This window comes from Bolinopsis microptera, chromosome 9 (assembly GCF_026151205.1).
Source record: "Bolinopsis microptera isolate Bmic1 chromosome 9, MBARI_Bmic_1.0, whole genome shotgun sequence".
NCBI lineage: Eukaryota > Metazoa > Ctenophora > Tentaculata > Lobata > Bolinopsidae > Bolinopsis > Bolinopsis microptera.
The window spans coordinates 9622940-9640138 of record NC_087080.1 but is presented as its reverse complement, the minus strand read 5'-3'; the positions used below and the strand labels follow the sequence as shown (position 1 = coordinate 9640138).

Here is a 17199-nt window from a genome sequence, read left to right as displayed (position 1 = left end):
GTTGGATACAGATGTTTGGTTCGGGGCCACCAACCAGTCAACCACGTTGATCAATCAGAATTAATTAATATCAAGAGAACAAAATTCAACCTGTTAACTTTTAGAACACTGTTACAACAGAAAAAATATAATGTAAAAGCCTGTTCTACTTAACTGTACTTGAAAATGACTCATCCTAGTCCGCGTTTGAGTGCACCACACAGTAACACCACAGTAACACCACAGTAACACCGCAGTAACACCACAGTAACACCACAGTAACACCACAGTAACACTACAGTAACACCACAGTAACACCACAGTAACACCACAGTAACACCGCAGTAACACCACAGTAACACCACAGTAACACCACAGTAACACCCCAGTAACACCACAGTAACACCACAGTAACACCACAGTAACACCACAGTATACTCTTGTTCCGAAGTACGTGACCGCTCCAATGTACCCTTTATCATGCCTGTTGTTCTGCAGCGTCCATAGTGATGCTCTGCATATTATACAGCCTGTACACTGTACACTGTACAGTGTTCACACGTACAACGCCTCTGAATAAAACCCCGTTACAGTTGACGCAAAAGATAACGAGAAGAACACGGCACTGCATTACGCGGCGCGCCAGGCGCAGGTGGACATCGTAAAGATCCTGCTTAACTACACGACCCAACCCCACGCTGCTAACATCTACGGGGACACCGCTCTTCACTTGTGAGTCTCAACCAATGTATTTACTATATTTTGATATATAATATTATTTAACTTAACTCATAAGTTATTTCTGAGACGCTGTGACAGGGATATAAATAACCTGTTCCATTTTAAAGCGGGTAAGATTTTGACGCGTGCTTAATACTTTTTAATTTGACGGTTTTAGAAGTTCCATGATATTATAAATATCGTCTAGTGAGCACGTAGAATGCTGTTAATACGCCCATGATTTCCTCAGAATTATAAAATAATTTGTAACTACTACTAAATACTACACATGTTGTGCATAATTTTGAATTCTAATTTCTAGCTTAACTTAATTAGAATGTTTTGTTCAGCTTTATCTCTTGTATGTTGCATAATCAATAATGCACGATTCTAGAATCGTCATTTTTAGTTAAAGGCAAATTATACATTTCCTTAAACAGGAAATATATTATGATTTTCAAGAGTTACCTCCTCTAGACTCCCTACAAAAGATCCACAGTATTTTAGTTTTTAACGAACTATTTCCATATTTAACAGTATTTTAACGAAATATTTCCACAGTATTTTAATTTTTAACACACTATTTCCACAATATTTTAATTATTAACGAAATATTTCCGCAGTATTTTTATTTTTAACGCACTATTTCCACAATATTTTAATTATTAACGCACTATTTCCACAGCGCGTGCTATAGCGGTGGTCTACAAGTAGCTAAATCGTTAGTGGAACAGGCTGGGACAGACAGTGTAGCAGCGGAGAATATCTACAGTGAGACGCCTCTACACAGGTAATGACTAATGATATGAAACCTTGATTCAATATTTTAGTAGGAATAATTGTTATTATTGCATCAAAACTGTGTTCCAGAATGGGGTACTACAAGGACATTTTAATAGTCATTACCCGTACTCGGACGTTTTTATTCTTAAAGATCTAAATACTTAAAAGTTAAACTGGCCGTTTTTCCGTTGTTCGATGCTTTACGATGCAGTATCCTATATCTGAGCAAGTGCTCGGTACTGTGTTATGTAAGAATTAAATACCAATGCAAAGTCATCCTTGAGTCTATAACAGAATTGTTTTACGCTACGAGGTCGTTATATTATAGTTAGAGAAAAATGTCATTACGGCATCCCCGGATTTGACAGATTCGCAACATTCCGAAGATTTTCTCCATAACTCGTTGTAGAGACACGCTCAGAGAGTTCCCCCAGCTCGGAGATGGTCGCTATTTTAGGGTTTTACACGCTCCAGAGGTTGACGCAAACTAGCGACCTTTTAGTAGCTTGACAGGGATCCAATAATCTATTAATAGTAACATGACCTTCTAGTTATAGCAGTAGCTTGACAGGAACATATTACACAGGAATCCGGTCTAACGTTGTAATGACCATAACATTCATTCCTCTCGATTGAGAGGCTTTAACACAGTTATACTGCACAGTTACCACTGTAGTGATACACTACAGCCACTCCCCGGCACTCCCCTTATTGAGGGAGTCGTTTAAAGTGCACTTACTTCCCACATCAAGTAACATTCCTTAGTTTAAAGTGCACTTACCAGGGAGAGTGGTAGCGAGGAACTCTATCTCTCTCTCTCTCTCTCTCTCTCTCTCTCTCTCTCTCTCTCTCTCTCTCTCTCTCTCTCTCTCTCTCTCTCTCTCTCTCTCTCTCTCTCTCTCTCTCTCTCAAACAGTTACCTGAACACTCACTATAATTGACAGGCGTCTAAGTAGTTGTGGTATGAGATCTGTGGTTCCCCAGTTTTGACTTACCCGTATTTGGTGTTTTTAAGCCGGGTTAGAGGTCGACAAGTTCTCAAGTTTTACAAGATATCAGCAATTAGAACACCGCCACTACCTAGTGTATTGCTGTGAACAGTATTATATTATATCGGCACAATACTATAATGGACGATGTTTTGGACCAATGATGTTACTTCAAAGGTTCTGAAATAGTGTTCAAAGGTTCTAAAATAGTGTTCCTTTGACATGTAATCCATTAGTCAAAATGTAGTGAAGATGGGTTAGTCTCTTGATAGTTTAGTTATTTAGATAGTTTAGCTATTTGGTATTTAGTCTTTGGTTTGAGGGGGTGAAAATATTATGTACCGACCTATTAAATGAACTCACAACACAACTTGAAAGCTGTCGTTAGTCGTAACTCCTGTCAGAACTCAAAAGTAAAACTAACGCCCCTGAAATCACCCATTTTTGCCGTCTACCACTCCAACTGTACGCTGTAAATGTATATAATACACTGAATTGCCAGTAGTGATCGCCAGTGATGCAGTATATAGTACCACCCATCACTACACTGTGTGTAATTGTATCACTGTAATCTGAACCCGATCTTCTCAGAAAACACACCTGCAAGTGTGATCACGTGATATGGTACAATTTCATGTCTTTGCAGGGTTTCAAATCACTGTCAAGTCTAGGAACACGTTATGTTGATGTGTGAGGGATAGCGTTATATTAATATTAAAATATGCCAAGTAACTGACAGGGCTGGCTGTTAAAAAAATCTGGAAAAGGTCTGCCAGTAGAATAAAAAGTATACACTTGAACTTCTAGTTGTACGCTATATACCGTGAAATATTTCCTATTTCAATTCTCACTCAACAGAACGCGGATCTGTTGATGTGTAACGTTAAGATATGCGTGGTATTCAACAGTGTCAGACTTTAGACCTAGCCTGGCTGTTTAAAAAAATCGTTCCTTGACTTTCTGAGGAAGGCTTGCCAAATACCAATGAAATATGGACACGTGAACAATAAATTGTAACACTAGAATATACAGGGTGTACCACGGAAAGTGTGACTTTTTTGAGAAATGATACAAAATATTATGAAGGAGCAGTTGCTAAAAACTCTTCATCACATTGTGTCTATATATCCACCAGCGGGCTATATTTTGTCTTCTGACCTCTCGCAGCCCGATGTAACAAGACACAGTGCGCGTCCAGCCCGCTTAAAATACAGCACGCGAGCAGACGACACTTAACGTGACAAGTAACAATACAGCCCGGAGCACTTTCACTTTCAAACAAATTTGTGGGGCCTAAACTATTAAACTTTAACTATTACAAGACACGTACACCATATTTATGTCACTGACACTACATCTTAATGGTTCCCACGGTCAAGGAATGCACTATATCACTTATCGGTCTCAGTCCCTATACCACGCAGTGCAATATGATTGGCTGACATTGAACACGTGACGTGTTACCATGGTTGCAACAATTAGTGGCGACTTGAAGTCTAGAGTTGATGTTTATACAGTATACACCATACACGCTCCAATGTTTATTTCAACTGATTTCCATTTCCATAATTGCTCAAGCTATTTCGAGTAATAATTTTTGAAATTTTAGGCCGGAATTTTACCTGTAATTCTATTGTGTTCCCGAAAGAAATTTTGCCCTGTTTTTTGTTTTGAAACTATACCGTCTACTACTAATATTGATATATATATAAATTCAATGTCCTTCGTGCTTCGTTATCTTGAGCTCTCTTGGTAACTGCAGATGGCATTCAGTTTATAGTTACACAGTTGTTAAAGTTATGGCGAGCACTCTTTTTGATAGTTTAAGCTGATTTTATTGTTTGACCGGCCCTACACACTGTGTACTGATTAACTCTCATTGTACATCTGACGTGTTGTCATGGTAACAGGAATTCTGTGTTACTCGTAGTATAGATTGACGGAGATACACAATTTTTAATCTATGTTAATGATTAACATCCCGTTGACTGTTCATCAATATGGTTGGTGTGTAATACCATTATAGTACGTGGGATTTCAATTCTTCTATTGTGTTATATAATCAGTAATGTTGCCCTGTTCTGCATCTTACACCAAAGGCTAAAGCATGATTTTCTATTAAATTTGCAGCTTTAGTTCGAAATCTTTTACTTCTATTTCAATTTGCTATGATTGTTGAAAACTGTAAAGCGCCCGCTCATGGATATACACGATATCATTCCTCGCCATGAGGGCGGAACTATCGTATAGCACTCGGGCCCGTTGGGCCCTCCGTGCTATACGAAAATATCTCCGCCTCGGGCTAGCGCCCTCGTGGAGATATAAAATATTGCACGCGCACGCGCGTGCAATATTTAGAACCGCCCTCAAGGCTGCGGTGATATCTATATATATTGTGTCGAATTTATGCATACCAAGTTTCAAGTCCCTATCAATTTTTGATTTCTCTCTTAGATACCGAAGACACGTGAAACTTCTGAAGTGTCTAGGAATAATATTTAAACCTTTTTCTAGCCTGCCAGGAATATTTGGAAATTTGAAAATAAAATCACGGTGAACTATGAATTGTAACACTAGAATATAGATACCGTAGAAAGATCTAGATACCGTAGAAAGATCTAGATGCTATGTACAACACACCTGGCGGAGATATGGCAAGTGTTTCACGGCTCTTGAATTAGTAATATGTGTTTCATTGACTTCCAACATGAAATCATGAATATTGCAAACTTTGATTACAGTGCGGTACTCTCGGGGAAGGCAAATGAAGTTTCACGGTATATAGACTAGCGTAATTGTAATGAATTTTAATCAATTTACACTTGAAAGGAAGGGAAATAGGTCTGGTAAATGTTGTGACGTTGTGAAGTGTGTTAGCAAAGTTTCAATATTAACGCTCTGTTAGCAAAGTTTCAATATTAACGCTCGGGTCGGAGTTACTACATCTGTTGGTGTGTGAGAAGTATTTAGCAGTATTTAATAGTGTCAGATGTTTTAAAATATTGTTTCTTACCTTGCTTAAAAAAAACACGACATTATAATGAATACACTTGAACTCATATTAAAAGTTACACAAGTTGCCATGAAAACAGCTGAATATTTATGTAAAAGCTGGCATGGCGCCACCAGGTTTTACTGTGCATACAATTTAAAAAAGTCAAACTTTGATTAGAAATCCTCAGTACTGAATGTTGAATTAAGTGTAGAATCTTGTAGAAACCCGCTTTACCTTTAAACTAGATAATATCTTGATAGTTGATACGCTTTATTGCTGAGATGGAATGAAACTACCTCTTATACAGTTATACAGTAAGTTATGCGTTCTCAGATCATATATTATTCATCTGTACGAGGGGGGCAATGAGTAGTTATTGCATAGGTGTACAACATGAACTTGGTATCCGAAATACTCAATATTGCAAGTTGAAAAGTAGTTGAATCTTATGAAAAAATGAAACCAATTTATACACTTGTTATAACACCTTGTAACACCTTGTAACACCTTGATCCGCTACAATTGGAATTGGAATGCAGCAACTAATATCATAATCTCAGTATAACCACAGTACGTGTGCGAATATTCACAGTTCAGTCTGTACAATATGAACTAAGAGGCGCAGTGACCTGGTAATTTGCTGTAACTTGCTAAGTGGTTACTTCCAGTTACATAGTTGTTCAAATGTTCAGCCCTAAATTCACACGAAGTTTAATATTAACCACCGAGCTAGTTGAAATACATCCTATTACTTTATCAATATAGTGATATTTAAGTGGTACCTTGGGGAATATAAGAGTTATGTAGCTTAGTATAAGTGATATAACACTAGTCAGTATATAATATGAGTTACTAGGTTATATACTTATATATAAGTACAGGGTGTTCACGATACATTGAAACGATTTTATATATATTCAATATTGGTGGAAAATATAGTAGATTGCTCCTTCATAAATGTTTTTATAGACATTTAAAACCGTTTCAATGTATCGTGGACACCCTGTACATAATATATACTAGTCAGTACTTCAGTATAAACATGGTTCACTCATTGCTTCACACGCGAAGAAATGTACACTTAAATCTGGCCCACCCAGTATTAATGAACCACTGGTTAGTGGTATTAAAACCCACTGTAATTAGTAACATGCACATTTAATAGTATTGCTTGTAAAATGTAACGTGCTCTTGATATAATTATTACCAGTCGGCGCGGTGTGTACATACTTTTTCTTCCTTGTTTCTACCCTAGTAGTGTGTGTGTGCACTGTACATTTGTACATTTTGTACATTGACATGTCTTGGTGGGGGTATACTCATACATATTATACATATTATACATATTATTATCATCATACCCCGTTTTATTTATGTCAAGTAAATCACCGGTAACGCTGTCAAGTGTTGAAGACTGTAACATATTCGATGATCACGATTTGTACATAATTATTCTGTCATTTACCATGTAAGATATAGTTTGCTGGTTTGGGTAGAGCATTATCAGAAAGCTTAGTGCCGGAATTAAATTAGATTCGTAAATCTAGTGTTAGATATATCTTGTATCCAAAAATTTAATGTAATTTTGAACATGAGTTCATGAACCAGATAAATTTAACTCCGTCCGTGAGTGTATTCCCCAAAAAAGCGCTTAAATCATAGAAGCCCAATATAGATACATACACGTATAAAAGAGCAGTCAAAATGGTCGTTCATGAATAATGATCATAAGCATTGTCCAATATCCATAAAAAACTATGTAGAATTGTGCAATATCCATGTAAAACTATGTAGAATTCCTACAATTATTCACGGAATGTTTCAGCGCCTGTACCAACGGACAAAGTCTTGAGTTGGTGCGGTATATTCTGGATCTGGGAGTAGTCGGGATCAACCACCAGGGACAGGACAGACACACCGGTTAGTTTAGTTACTTTAGCTTCGTTATTTTAGCTTAGTTACTTTAGCTTAGTTACTTTAGCTTTGTTACTTTAGCTTAGTTACTTTAGCTTTGTTACTTTAACAGTTTAACTTAGCTATTTTAGTTACTTAAGTTACTTTAGTTAATTTAGTTACTTTAGTTACTTTAGTTACTTTAGTTACTTTAGTTACTTTAGTTACTTTAGTTACTTTAGTTACTTTAGTTACTTTAGTTACTTTAGTAACTTTAGTTACTTTAGTTACTTTAGTTACTTTAGTTACTTTAGTTACTTTAGTTAACAAAACTTCAACTGGTTTAGCGCCTTCATCCGCTCTGTAGCACACAAAATCACTTCTCATGATTCCCATAATTAATTGAATATTGATTTATCGTACGCTTTAAATCTGGGCACTCTTTTTTACTGTAATAGTATTATTAGAATTGGGTCATGATAGTCTTTACAACATCTTAACAAAGTTTATAACACTTTTACACTTTACCAAACTTAATGAGACTTCTCCAGATTCCGGCCCTTCATCTATAATTATGCTTATTACTTTATTAGTGGTCTAACGGCCCTCTTGGCTTGCCAGGAGGGTCTTTTCAAATTAATCAAACCAGACTTCTAGTCTCTTATTCCAAAATGGAGACTAGAAGTCCAGCTAAGAAAATGAATGTGAGCGCTCTATCACACTTATAGATTTGGGGGTCACGGACATGGTCAAATCTGCTCACACTTTACTTGACCCAACATAACCACTCTTAACTAATTACCCCACTGCACCTTATATAATTAGATAGCAATTAACTGATTTAGTTTTAATTAACTAAACCATCCCCTTAGTGCTGCACAGCGCGTGTTATCATGGTCACATGAAACTAGTGGAATACTTGTTGGATCGGGGTGCTGATTCTACACTCCTCGCAGACGAAAAGGTAACTCATCTAATTAACCAGTTTAGCAGCTAATTGATCAACCAAATAAGTAAATGAGCATAACTCAATTAGCTAAATTTTCCATTTCACGTCTAGTTTTATAAGTGTTCAACTTGGAGATCTTGATTTAACACAAATTTGGTAACCAGTTGCAGTTATGCATTCCATCACGAAAATGCTAAGATAATTGCAATAACGGTTGAAAATGTTTACCTGATTGAAATGCGATTCTAAATGATAAGATTTCGACTGAAAAATTTCACGCTCCACCGTTAGAAGCTACAGAAGCTTAGAGCCGTACAAAAAAAAGCTAAATTTATCTATTCTAAATCCAACATGAACCAGTCAAATTCCTCAAGTTTTATCGAGTTGACTGGCTTCTGGCAGACTTCCGACAATCGAACAAATAACACCTTCTCTGAACCAGACGCCCCCTGGCACTAAGTTGCAAAATACCTGTTTTTTTACAATATTTACGGAACAACCGGGTTAGTAAACCCGCGTACGTAAATTCGGGTATTTTTCTAGAGTTTAGTAAGACCTTTCAGAGGTGAGGCAAACATCTTGGAGCAAGAGCTGATCGGCAAAGATGGCATAATCGTTCTAAATTTGGAACATTGAGAGTGGCCTCAGTAAATGCGTTGCTGAAAAACTGTACCTACATAATATATGCAGACCAATCACTGAACCTTGACATGATAGACCAAGCATTAAGTTACACATTTACATTACATGATATTGTTACTTGGTAGCTCAGGTTGTCAGGCCTCATGGCTAGGGTGTTATGTGAACTTTGTGATTCAAACCTTACTTCAGATACATTAACTTATACATGATAACAGCGCACGTGTAATGACATTGCACGTGTAACGACATTGCACGTGCGCTGAAATAAATTCAAGGTACTAACATGGTGATTTACAGGACGGTGGGGATCCTCAGAGCTGTCTCAGATGGGCATACGAGAAAGGGTTTGATGATATCTTGTCACTGTTGAAACGCAAACTCAGAGCTGAGGACAGCAGCAGTGAGGGTTCTGGTTCAGATTACAATTTACAAATCCCCTCTCCGCTTGGGAAAATCAGAAGCATGGTCAGAGGTAAGTCCAATATGAACTTTTCTAGATTTTTTCTGATTGATAAAAAAGGTTAAATTTGTTGTTTCAGCTACTTTATGAGAAAATTAACTGTCTACATAAACGTATATAATATCTAATCTGTACTTTCTAATTTTTATGATTTTTTCCCCAGAAAAAGCGGAAGTGCAGGAGCTGCGAGACAGATTGCCTCATCACCAGCACATAATGTACGGCGAGATTGAACTTCTTGAACCTATCGGCAGTGGTGAGAAAACTGTTTGCAATCTTCTGAAACCGCGATTATACAAATTTTCCTTTGTTTGCGGTTACTCTAACTCTTTTGTTAGGGGTCACGTTCAATGTTCATCTTGTGATATTGTAACAAAAGATTCATCTTTAATCCACATTTGTAAAATTTTGATGATAATTATAGGCAAATTGTCGATGATTATATGTACATCCATCTCCTCCAGGATCGTTTGGTAAAGTTTTCAAAGGCAACTGCAGAAACAAGGTGGTCGCTATTAAGAGGTAAGTTTGGGGTAAAATACTTTCGTAGTTAATGTTCCACATTATATTTAAGTGTTAAATGTTCCAAATAGAGGTTAAACCACTCGTGCTGTAAAGTGTAAAGGTATGGCACTAAATATAACATTTTAAACTCAAATATAACATTTTAAACTTTAAAATAAACATATCTGCCACTTCCTATCTTCCTGCTGCTGAGATGTAAATTGGTCATTTATTCTTACTCAAATTATTTGATTGATTGAATACGCCCAATGGGCGCTGGTCTGTACCGAAATATAAAAAACATACAATATAAAATTATAGAGAAACATAGAGAATAAAATTCTAGCAGGCCTCCGAAAACTATTTAGCCTTGTGTGTCGACGTAACTAGAAAATAGCATAAAAATATGAGTTGCAGTTCAGGTTCTGTTACTTTAACATTTACCAGTCTCAGCACTGAAAAAAACACACTAAATAAGCTTTCAACGCGGTTCATTTATTAATTGTAAAAAGTGGTAAATCTACACACGGCAACTCCAGTCAGCACCAAATAACACTCAACATACATCATACATTCACTCTTATCAGGAGCTTTGGGACGTTTGAGATGATAAGGTTTTATCAGCCGTGCAGATCTTTCTGTCGCGTATGAAATAATGTTTATTTGAGTCTTTCTGGATCATCTGTTTCATCTCCTTAACAAGTTTACTATGCGCAAGCTGTTCCTCTTTGGTTCTGTCCGGTCCCAAATAAACATGTTTGAAAGAGTCACTGTCTCTGAGGTTTCGTGCACGCATCAAAATCAAGTCTACCTCACTGGCACAACCAAATTCGACCTTGATAGGCCTATTCTTACCCGGTTCCTTCCTTCCGATTCTGTAGACCTCACCAGTGCGGAGCACGGGGAAAGCGTCAGTTCCGTAAAGTATGTCCTTGACAACTTTGTTGAGCTCAAAATCGGCTTCTTTATCACTTTCATGGCAACCGTAGATCATCAAGTACTTCGATCGTTTCTTCTCTTCATTTACAGTCCTGACGGCTTGTTTGATAGAGTTTTCTGTTAAAGGTTTCCCGCCAGGACGCTGAGCAGTGTTTTTCTTGACAACATCCGTCCAACTTTTCATTTCTGATTTAACTGTCTCCTGAACTGAATTCATCTGTCCTTGTTGAGTTTCAATAATTAGTTTCTGATCCGCTATTTTCTCCGATTTCATGACATCAATTTTCCCAGCAGCACTTTTACAAAGTTCAATATTCTTCTCCGCCAATTTCATTAAGCTGCCGATGATTTTGACGAGTGGATTTTTGTTAAGTTTCATTAAAGCGGTCTCAGTAAAGTCAGATCTACATGAAACATTGGCAACCTTGAATATTTTCTGAATTTCTGATGTCATCTCATGGTCCATCGCGTTGAGCCGGTCCACTGAAAAATCCATGCTACACAGTCGGCGCTGTTGAAAGTCGACGTGGCGAGTAACACTTTCACTGATAACGATCACTGATAAGCGAGCTAAAAAACAGTGCAAATACAAATTGGTTTACTGCGAACTGAATTGGTTTACTGCGAACTGAATTGGTTTACTGCGAACTGAATTGGTTTACTGCGAACTGAATTGGTTTACTGCGAACTGAATTGGTTTACTGCGAACTGAATTGGTTTACTTATTATAAATAAAATGAGAGCCAACTTAAATAAAATATTCTTAAATTAAGGACTGTTCTAAGTTATATAATATAATGAGCTGCGTTACAGTGTTGTGTGTTTTACAAAGGCATTGTCGTGTGTTGTTGGATAATTACATATTATGTTTGATAATTGTATTTAAATATAATTTGTTGGCTTGACGATGTAGAATTTAGACACCGTTTTATATTCGTGCCATTCTTTTGTTAGCTAGTACTTATTTAAGAGTATAATTAAAATTTAAAGTTGAATACTTTAATTAAGTTGAATGAATTTAAGCTGGAACTTTACAAGACAAACTGCATAAATAAGTTGATGGTGATCATAATAATATGACAGGCGACAGCGTCAAAAGTCAAAATTTCCAAAAAAGTTATTTCAATATTATATTATTATTTCGATTTAAAAAATGTAATTTAATTTAATTTAATCAAATAAATAAACACTATTCTCAGGTACAGAGCATCTCCTTTTTCAGCAAAATCAGACGTAGACATGTTCTGCCGGGAGGTTTCAATTCTGTGCCGGGTCAAACACCCTAACATTGTTAGTTTTAAATAAAAAAAATTTTTAAACGTGCAAAATTTATGATGTTTCTGTTTGCAGCACACTTTGTGGTACTTTCATCTTATATTTGTTATCTTTTTCTTGATGTGTCTCGCTGGTTTGGTTACATCATTAACATTGGTTCTATTTTCAGGTTAAATTCATAGGCGCCTGTATGGAGGAACCATGCGTAAGTCTGACTTTTCTGACTTGACTTTCTGTTCAAACTTTTAACGTTTTTAACGCCAGACCCTTCTGTCGACATATTGAAAAATATCATCATATATTGTTGAAACCGTACCTTGTTTAAAAGTCTTGGGGCAGTGCAGGATGCAGAAAGTAGGGGGGGGGGGGGGGTATTTATTCTTCAATTTTTGGTCACATGGGCATTGCTGGCTTTAAAGCTTTACCCATTGCCCCCCCCCCCACCTTCAATGTACAGAGATTAGACAATGTTTAACTTCAGATAGAGTCTACATTTTGTAACCTGTCCACTGATAATATCTACCCACGAGATATTATACAATTTCGTACGTTACTTTACGAGATTTGCGGGAGGGCATGACGCTCTCTCCACTGTCGTCACTAATATCTCCTAACATTATCCTAATACTGTGAAGTTTTACAAATCCCTCCGTCCACGGTGTTGACCGCCAACATGGGTCCTATCAAAGCAGGTTCAGGGACGTTCTATTTTTAGATGAGAAAACAACACTCCCTAACGCTAACATATTATATGTTCGCTTGCCGTGACGCTGTACTGCCCTGTACGTCTTCATGTCACGTGTTATTCGTCACTTCACGTGATATCAGATATGTCGTCACTCCACGTGATATGTCGTCACTTCACGTGATATGTCGTCACTCCACGTGATAATATGTCGTCACTTCATGGTCCCTAAACACAAAGGCTGTACCGGGTAAGCCATAGCATAGACCTCCTTGGTTATCAGCGTATATGGCGCCTTTGTACTTTATAATGCGTCGGGTTGGGCATTGTAGTGTACAGGCGTGAGAACCGCCCAAGGGCCGCATTGCAGTGTACAGGCGTGATAACCGCCCAAGGGCCGCTCAGCTGCCTTATCTGAACCATCGTAATAGTAATCCAAGATAACCATCTGCGGGACTAAATCAATCATTCATGTTGTGCACTAAATACTGTAATTATATATAGTATTACCCACACTTCAAGGTACACTTTTCATGATGTAAAACAGGAATCATTACGGTACCATGTCATATCATATAATGTGTAATATATCCCCGTTACGGTTCCTAACGGAATAGTTCCTAACATAACTGAATAACTGAATAAAATATAACAGACTTGTCGGTCTGCTCAACAAATGTGCTCTGCTACACCTCACAAGTGCCTTGAGCTGCTCGTTACGTTCAGCACTATTCGGCAAATATAAATATTATACTACTCCCAGAACGTCGACACTACAAATCGCTACAGTTACACCAATCGAGCTTAAATATCTGTTCAGGATCAAGGGATGAATAACTTAACATTTATCCTTATTTGACAAATTTATCCTACAGATTACAGAATACTTTAGTTGAACAATTTGAAGGAATCTTGGCACGGATCTGTTTTACCTTATTCGGGCAGGAGAGGGCCGTTTCTAAAGCTAAAGATAGTTGTTGAGTAAAACTGTAAGGTTACAAAATAGCTGCTTCAGTACATGCTGATTGATATAGTATGATAACTTAACTTCAGAGCTGGGCTTTAAATTTTAAGCTACTCACTCCAAGGTTTAGTGGTTTAATTTCATGGCATTAATAAAACGTTTAGTTAAAACTTTACGCAGTACTCTTGTGTACCCGGTAGTTTTCTAAAATTGGTCCTAATCGCATTAGCAAAGCAGACGACTGTTGACACGGAAAATTAAGTGATCGGAAGGATGGTTCCGATTGGTTGGAATGTGATCACGTGATATTTTACTGGTTTCTTATTGGATCACACCATGATTTATGTGTGAGAGACCCTGCCAATTATAGCAGAGCCGATTATATTAAGAGACTCGTCCCCTTCCCTCCCGTACTATCACGTACACTGTTATACAACCAGAGTTACGATGACAACTGCCTGAAATATAAGATATGTTTAAAATTGACCACGTGGGAGCCCAATGAAATACGAGAGATCCTATCACGTGACTGAAATGGACCAATGAGTTAGCTGTATACATTTAACCCTATAAAGTGTGTTACGCTAGTTTGACAGGGCGCTTATAATTTGACACGAGTTTGTCTCTGATAATATTTACATGGACGTGAGAGATCTCTTACTGGAGGAGAAGTCATAATTAGCATAATACATGTGTTATCTAGTATATAGGTTGGAATATTTATATTGATTCTCCAGAATTTGTACAGATCTGGCAGCAGATTGTCACGAGTAAATTTGTAAAGCTGAAAATGACATACAAGTCTTCTAGGCATCTTTGTTTTTAAGTCTTCATTCTAAAATCTCACACATATATCAGGGATATAGACCCATACAAAGTCAAGTACTATCTTCACATAAGATTATGGCAATCAGATGCCCAAATATGGGTGCTTAGTTTTTTGTCGGTTTAGTGGGGATACTCTGCTTGAGAAGTATACCACAGACAGCTAAAATATTTAATTCCCACGGTTATCCAATGTGTGGAATTTGGTAAGGACAACTTAAGAACTGCAGAATCTAAAGTTTAAAACTTTCCCGCATGCATTGTTCATCCTTCATAATACTATGATTAACTATGATATTATCTTGCACTGTTATAAGCTAACTTTGACTCCGTCAAACTTGTCTGTCAAAAAGCATCAATCGTCTCTCCCTCGTAATATAAGTTACTATAACTTTGTTAAACATCTGAAAAATTAGTTTCCAAAATAACTTGACATAAATCTATAAATAGACCTGATAAAACAAGCTGTCAGCTGTGATGTGTATCAAAGCCCACACCCACGGAGCTGCCTCGTATATTGATTATGAGATTGACGTAACGTCCACCAGCTCACCAGGTGGCAGCTATATCTCACATACCTAGATCCTACATAGAGGGAACCCTTTCAAGTTATCTGCATAACTTCTAGAAGAACGTTAACGTTCATTGTCGGAATTTGTAACAAATGTACAGGTTAAGGCTCTGGGTGGGTTTATTTCCCGTCCGCACTGCCTCGCGTTGTATTTCGAATAATTATTGATTTAATCGAGCTTACATTTAGAACTGACTTTTAAAATTCCTGATTTCAGCAATTTGCAATCGTGACAGAGTATGCTGCCGACGGATCCTTATTTGCGAACCTTCATCAGCAGAAAATGTGAGTTATGTTAAATTATTTTGTTCTTTTACTCTCCCAGATTTGTGGCGCGGCCAGCCGCACGGATTATAATTAGAAGTTTGTTTTGGGACAACAGGTGTCAAAATTGAGATATTAGGGAACGCGCGAAAGAATATTTGATGCTTAAAGTTCTGGCCGTATCTGTTAAGACACGCCATGCGCAGTTGCGCGCAGTATGGAATTAAGCTTCAAAGGTGCACATTTTCTTCCGCCGATCCAAGTTATTTATAATTAATTGCATACATGTCAAAATTAATCCGACGGATGTTTTGCAAACATTAATTTTGTTGCAAATACCAACATTTTTTATTTACAGAGAGTTGTCTCCTCTCGACATAAAGATCTTAGCGTATGACGTTGCACAAGGCATGGAATACCTCCACAAGTTAAAACCTGTACCTGTCATCCACCGTGATCTCAACAGGTATTTAGAAATTGTCCAACAGTCGGAATTGTCCAAATATTTTTAGATTTGACTTTCAACTTTACTCAACATCCAGTTAAACGGTTTAAATCATTCAGAAATCGATATTTGATCTGTGTTCAAACTGTATCGCATATTATCTCATAATTAAAATAATGTTCAATTCTCAGCCACAACATTCTACTCGCTGACCGACGAGCTATCATATCTGATTTTGGAGGTAAGAGAGAAAGCTGCAGATCTGCATGAAATTTTGTAGTTTTTCTGGTTAAAATAAAGCGGCAGAACTCCTTACCGAAACAATATTGACAGCCAATTGAATACAGGAACTGCTTGTACAATGTACATGACGTAATAACAAGTAGTTGCTAGATAAAATTAATATCCGTCGGCCGAAAATGTATTTGTACGAATAGAAGTATTTTTGAAATTTGTTTTATTCCTATAAATGTTAATATTTCAGAGTCAAGGTTTATCGTGATGACTGAGTCGCTCACAAAGCAACCCGGAGTAAGTGTTATTATGAGTTTCTTGGAATATTATTCGAAACCAAAAATTTCACTGTATGGAAATTAAATATAATCAAATCCCGTCAACGTTTAATTTTCGAATATCTCCATATCCATCTTAATACGGTAATCTTCCATATTTAGTATACTATATATTAAATATCTATTTGTTTGTACGGGTTTTCATTCCTAGTAAGGGGAAAAGTGGTCGATTTAAGGGTTCCGTTGGATTTGAATGTTCACAAGGATTTCTCAACGGAATATGGTAGTTAGGACCCCTACGAACATAATTAGACTTGTTGCCAATTTTTTATCTCAACAGAAACACCACTTTTACCACTTTTTACCACCTTTGTACCACTTTTCTGGTTTGCCAAATATCTTTAGTTGTGAACGTCGTAGAAGGCTGAAAATTAACCTAGAATGTTTATCTTATCAAGGAGTAAAACTTTTGTATCAAAAATTTTTACATTGGACAATCAGCTAATTGGATAATTACCAATTAGTTAATCACCAAAAAAAGTGAAAATTTTTTATTGGCTCAAAATGATTGAAATCGTTTGAAACACGGAGAAATGTAGTTTTTAGAAAAACTTCAAAAATTTTTCACTTAAAATTTTTTTTCGAGACTTCAAAAAAAAAGTTTGAAAATTTGAAAATATTTTTTTCCGCCAAAAGTGATCGAATTGCATGAAACGTGGATAAAAATGCCTTGCAGAAAAATTTCGAAGATTTTTAGATTGAGGAATACTAAAATCATCAATATTTGAAGTTGGAGTTCAGTAAA

General features: G+C 36.9%; 2 protein-coding genes and 1 long non-coding RNA gene across 3 annotated transcripts in view; 2 read left to right on the top strand and 1 right to left on the bottom strand.

Moving 5' to 3' along the window:
- The window catches only part of LOC134820871 (uncharacterized), a 1079557-nt gene that overhangs the window by 596636 nt on the left and 465722 nt on the right, over window positions 1–17199 (bottom strand). The gene's annotated exons all lie outside the window — the stretch shown is intronic.
- The window catches only part of LOC134820887 (uncharacterized), a 507687-nt gene that overhangs the window by 426112 nt on the left and 64376 nt on the right, over window positions 1–17199 (top strand). The window lies entirely within an intron of this gene.
- The window catches only part of LOC134820687 (serine/threonine-protein kinase TNNI3K-like), an 88695-nt gene that overhangs the window by 56582 nt on the left and 14914 nt on the right, over window positions 1–17199 (top strand). Inside the window, exons 9-21 of the mRNA XM_063831215.1 lie at window positions 573–711; window positions 1385–1489; window positions 7292–7386; window positions 8232–8323; window positions 9248–9422; window positions 9574–9666; window positions 9875–9932; window positions 12053–12143; window positions 12298–12333; window positions 15391–15458; window positions 15796–15903; window positions 16074–16123; window positions 16367–16413. Coding sequence (XP_063687285.1) covers window positions 573–711; window positions 1385–1489; window positions 7292–7386; window positions 8232–8323; window positions 9248–9422; window positions 9574–9666; window positions 9875–9932; window positions 12053–12143; window positions 12298–12333; window positions 15391–15458; window positions 15796–15903; window positions 16074–16123; window positions 16367–16413 — 1157 coding nt within the window. The remainder of the gene's footprint in view (window positions 1–572; window positions 712–1384; window positions 1490–7291; window positions 7387–8231; window positions 8324–9247; window positions 9423–9573; window positions 9667–9874; window positions 9933–12052; window positions 12144–12297; window positions 12334–15390; window positions 15459–15795; window positions 15904–16073; window positions 16124–16366; window positions 16414–17199) is intronic.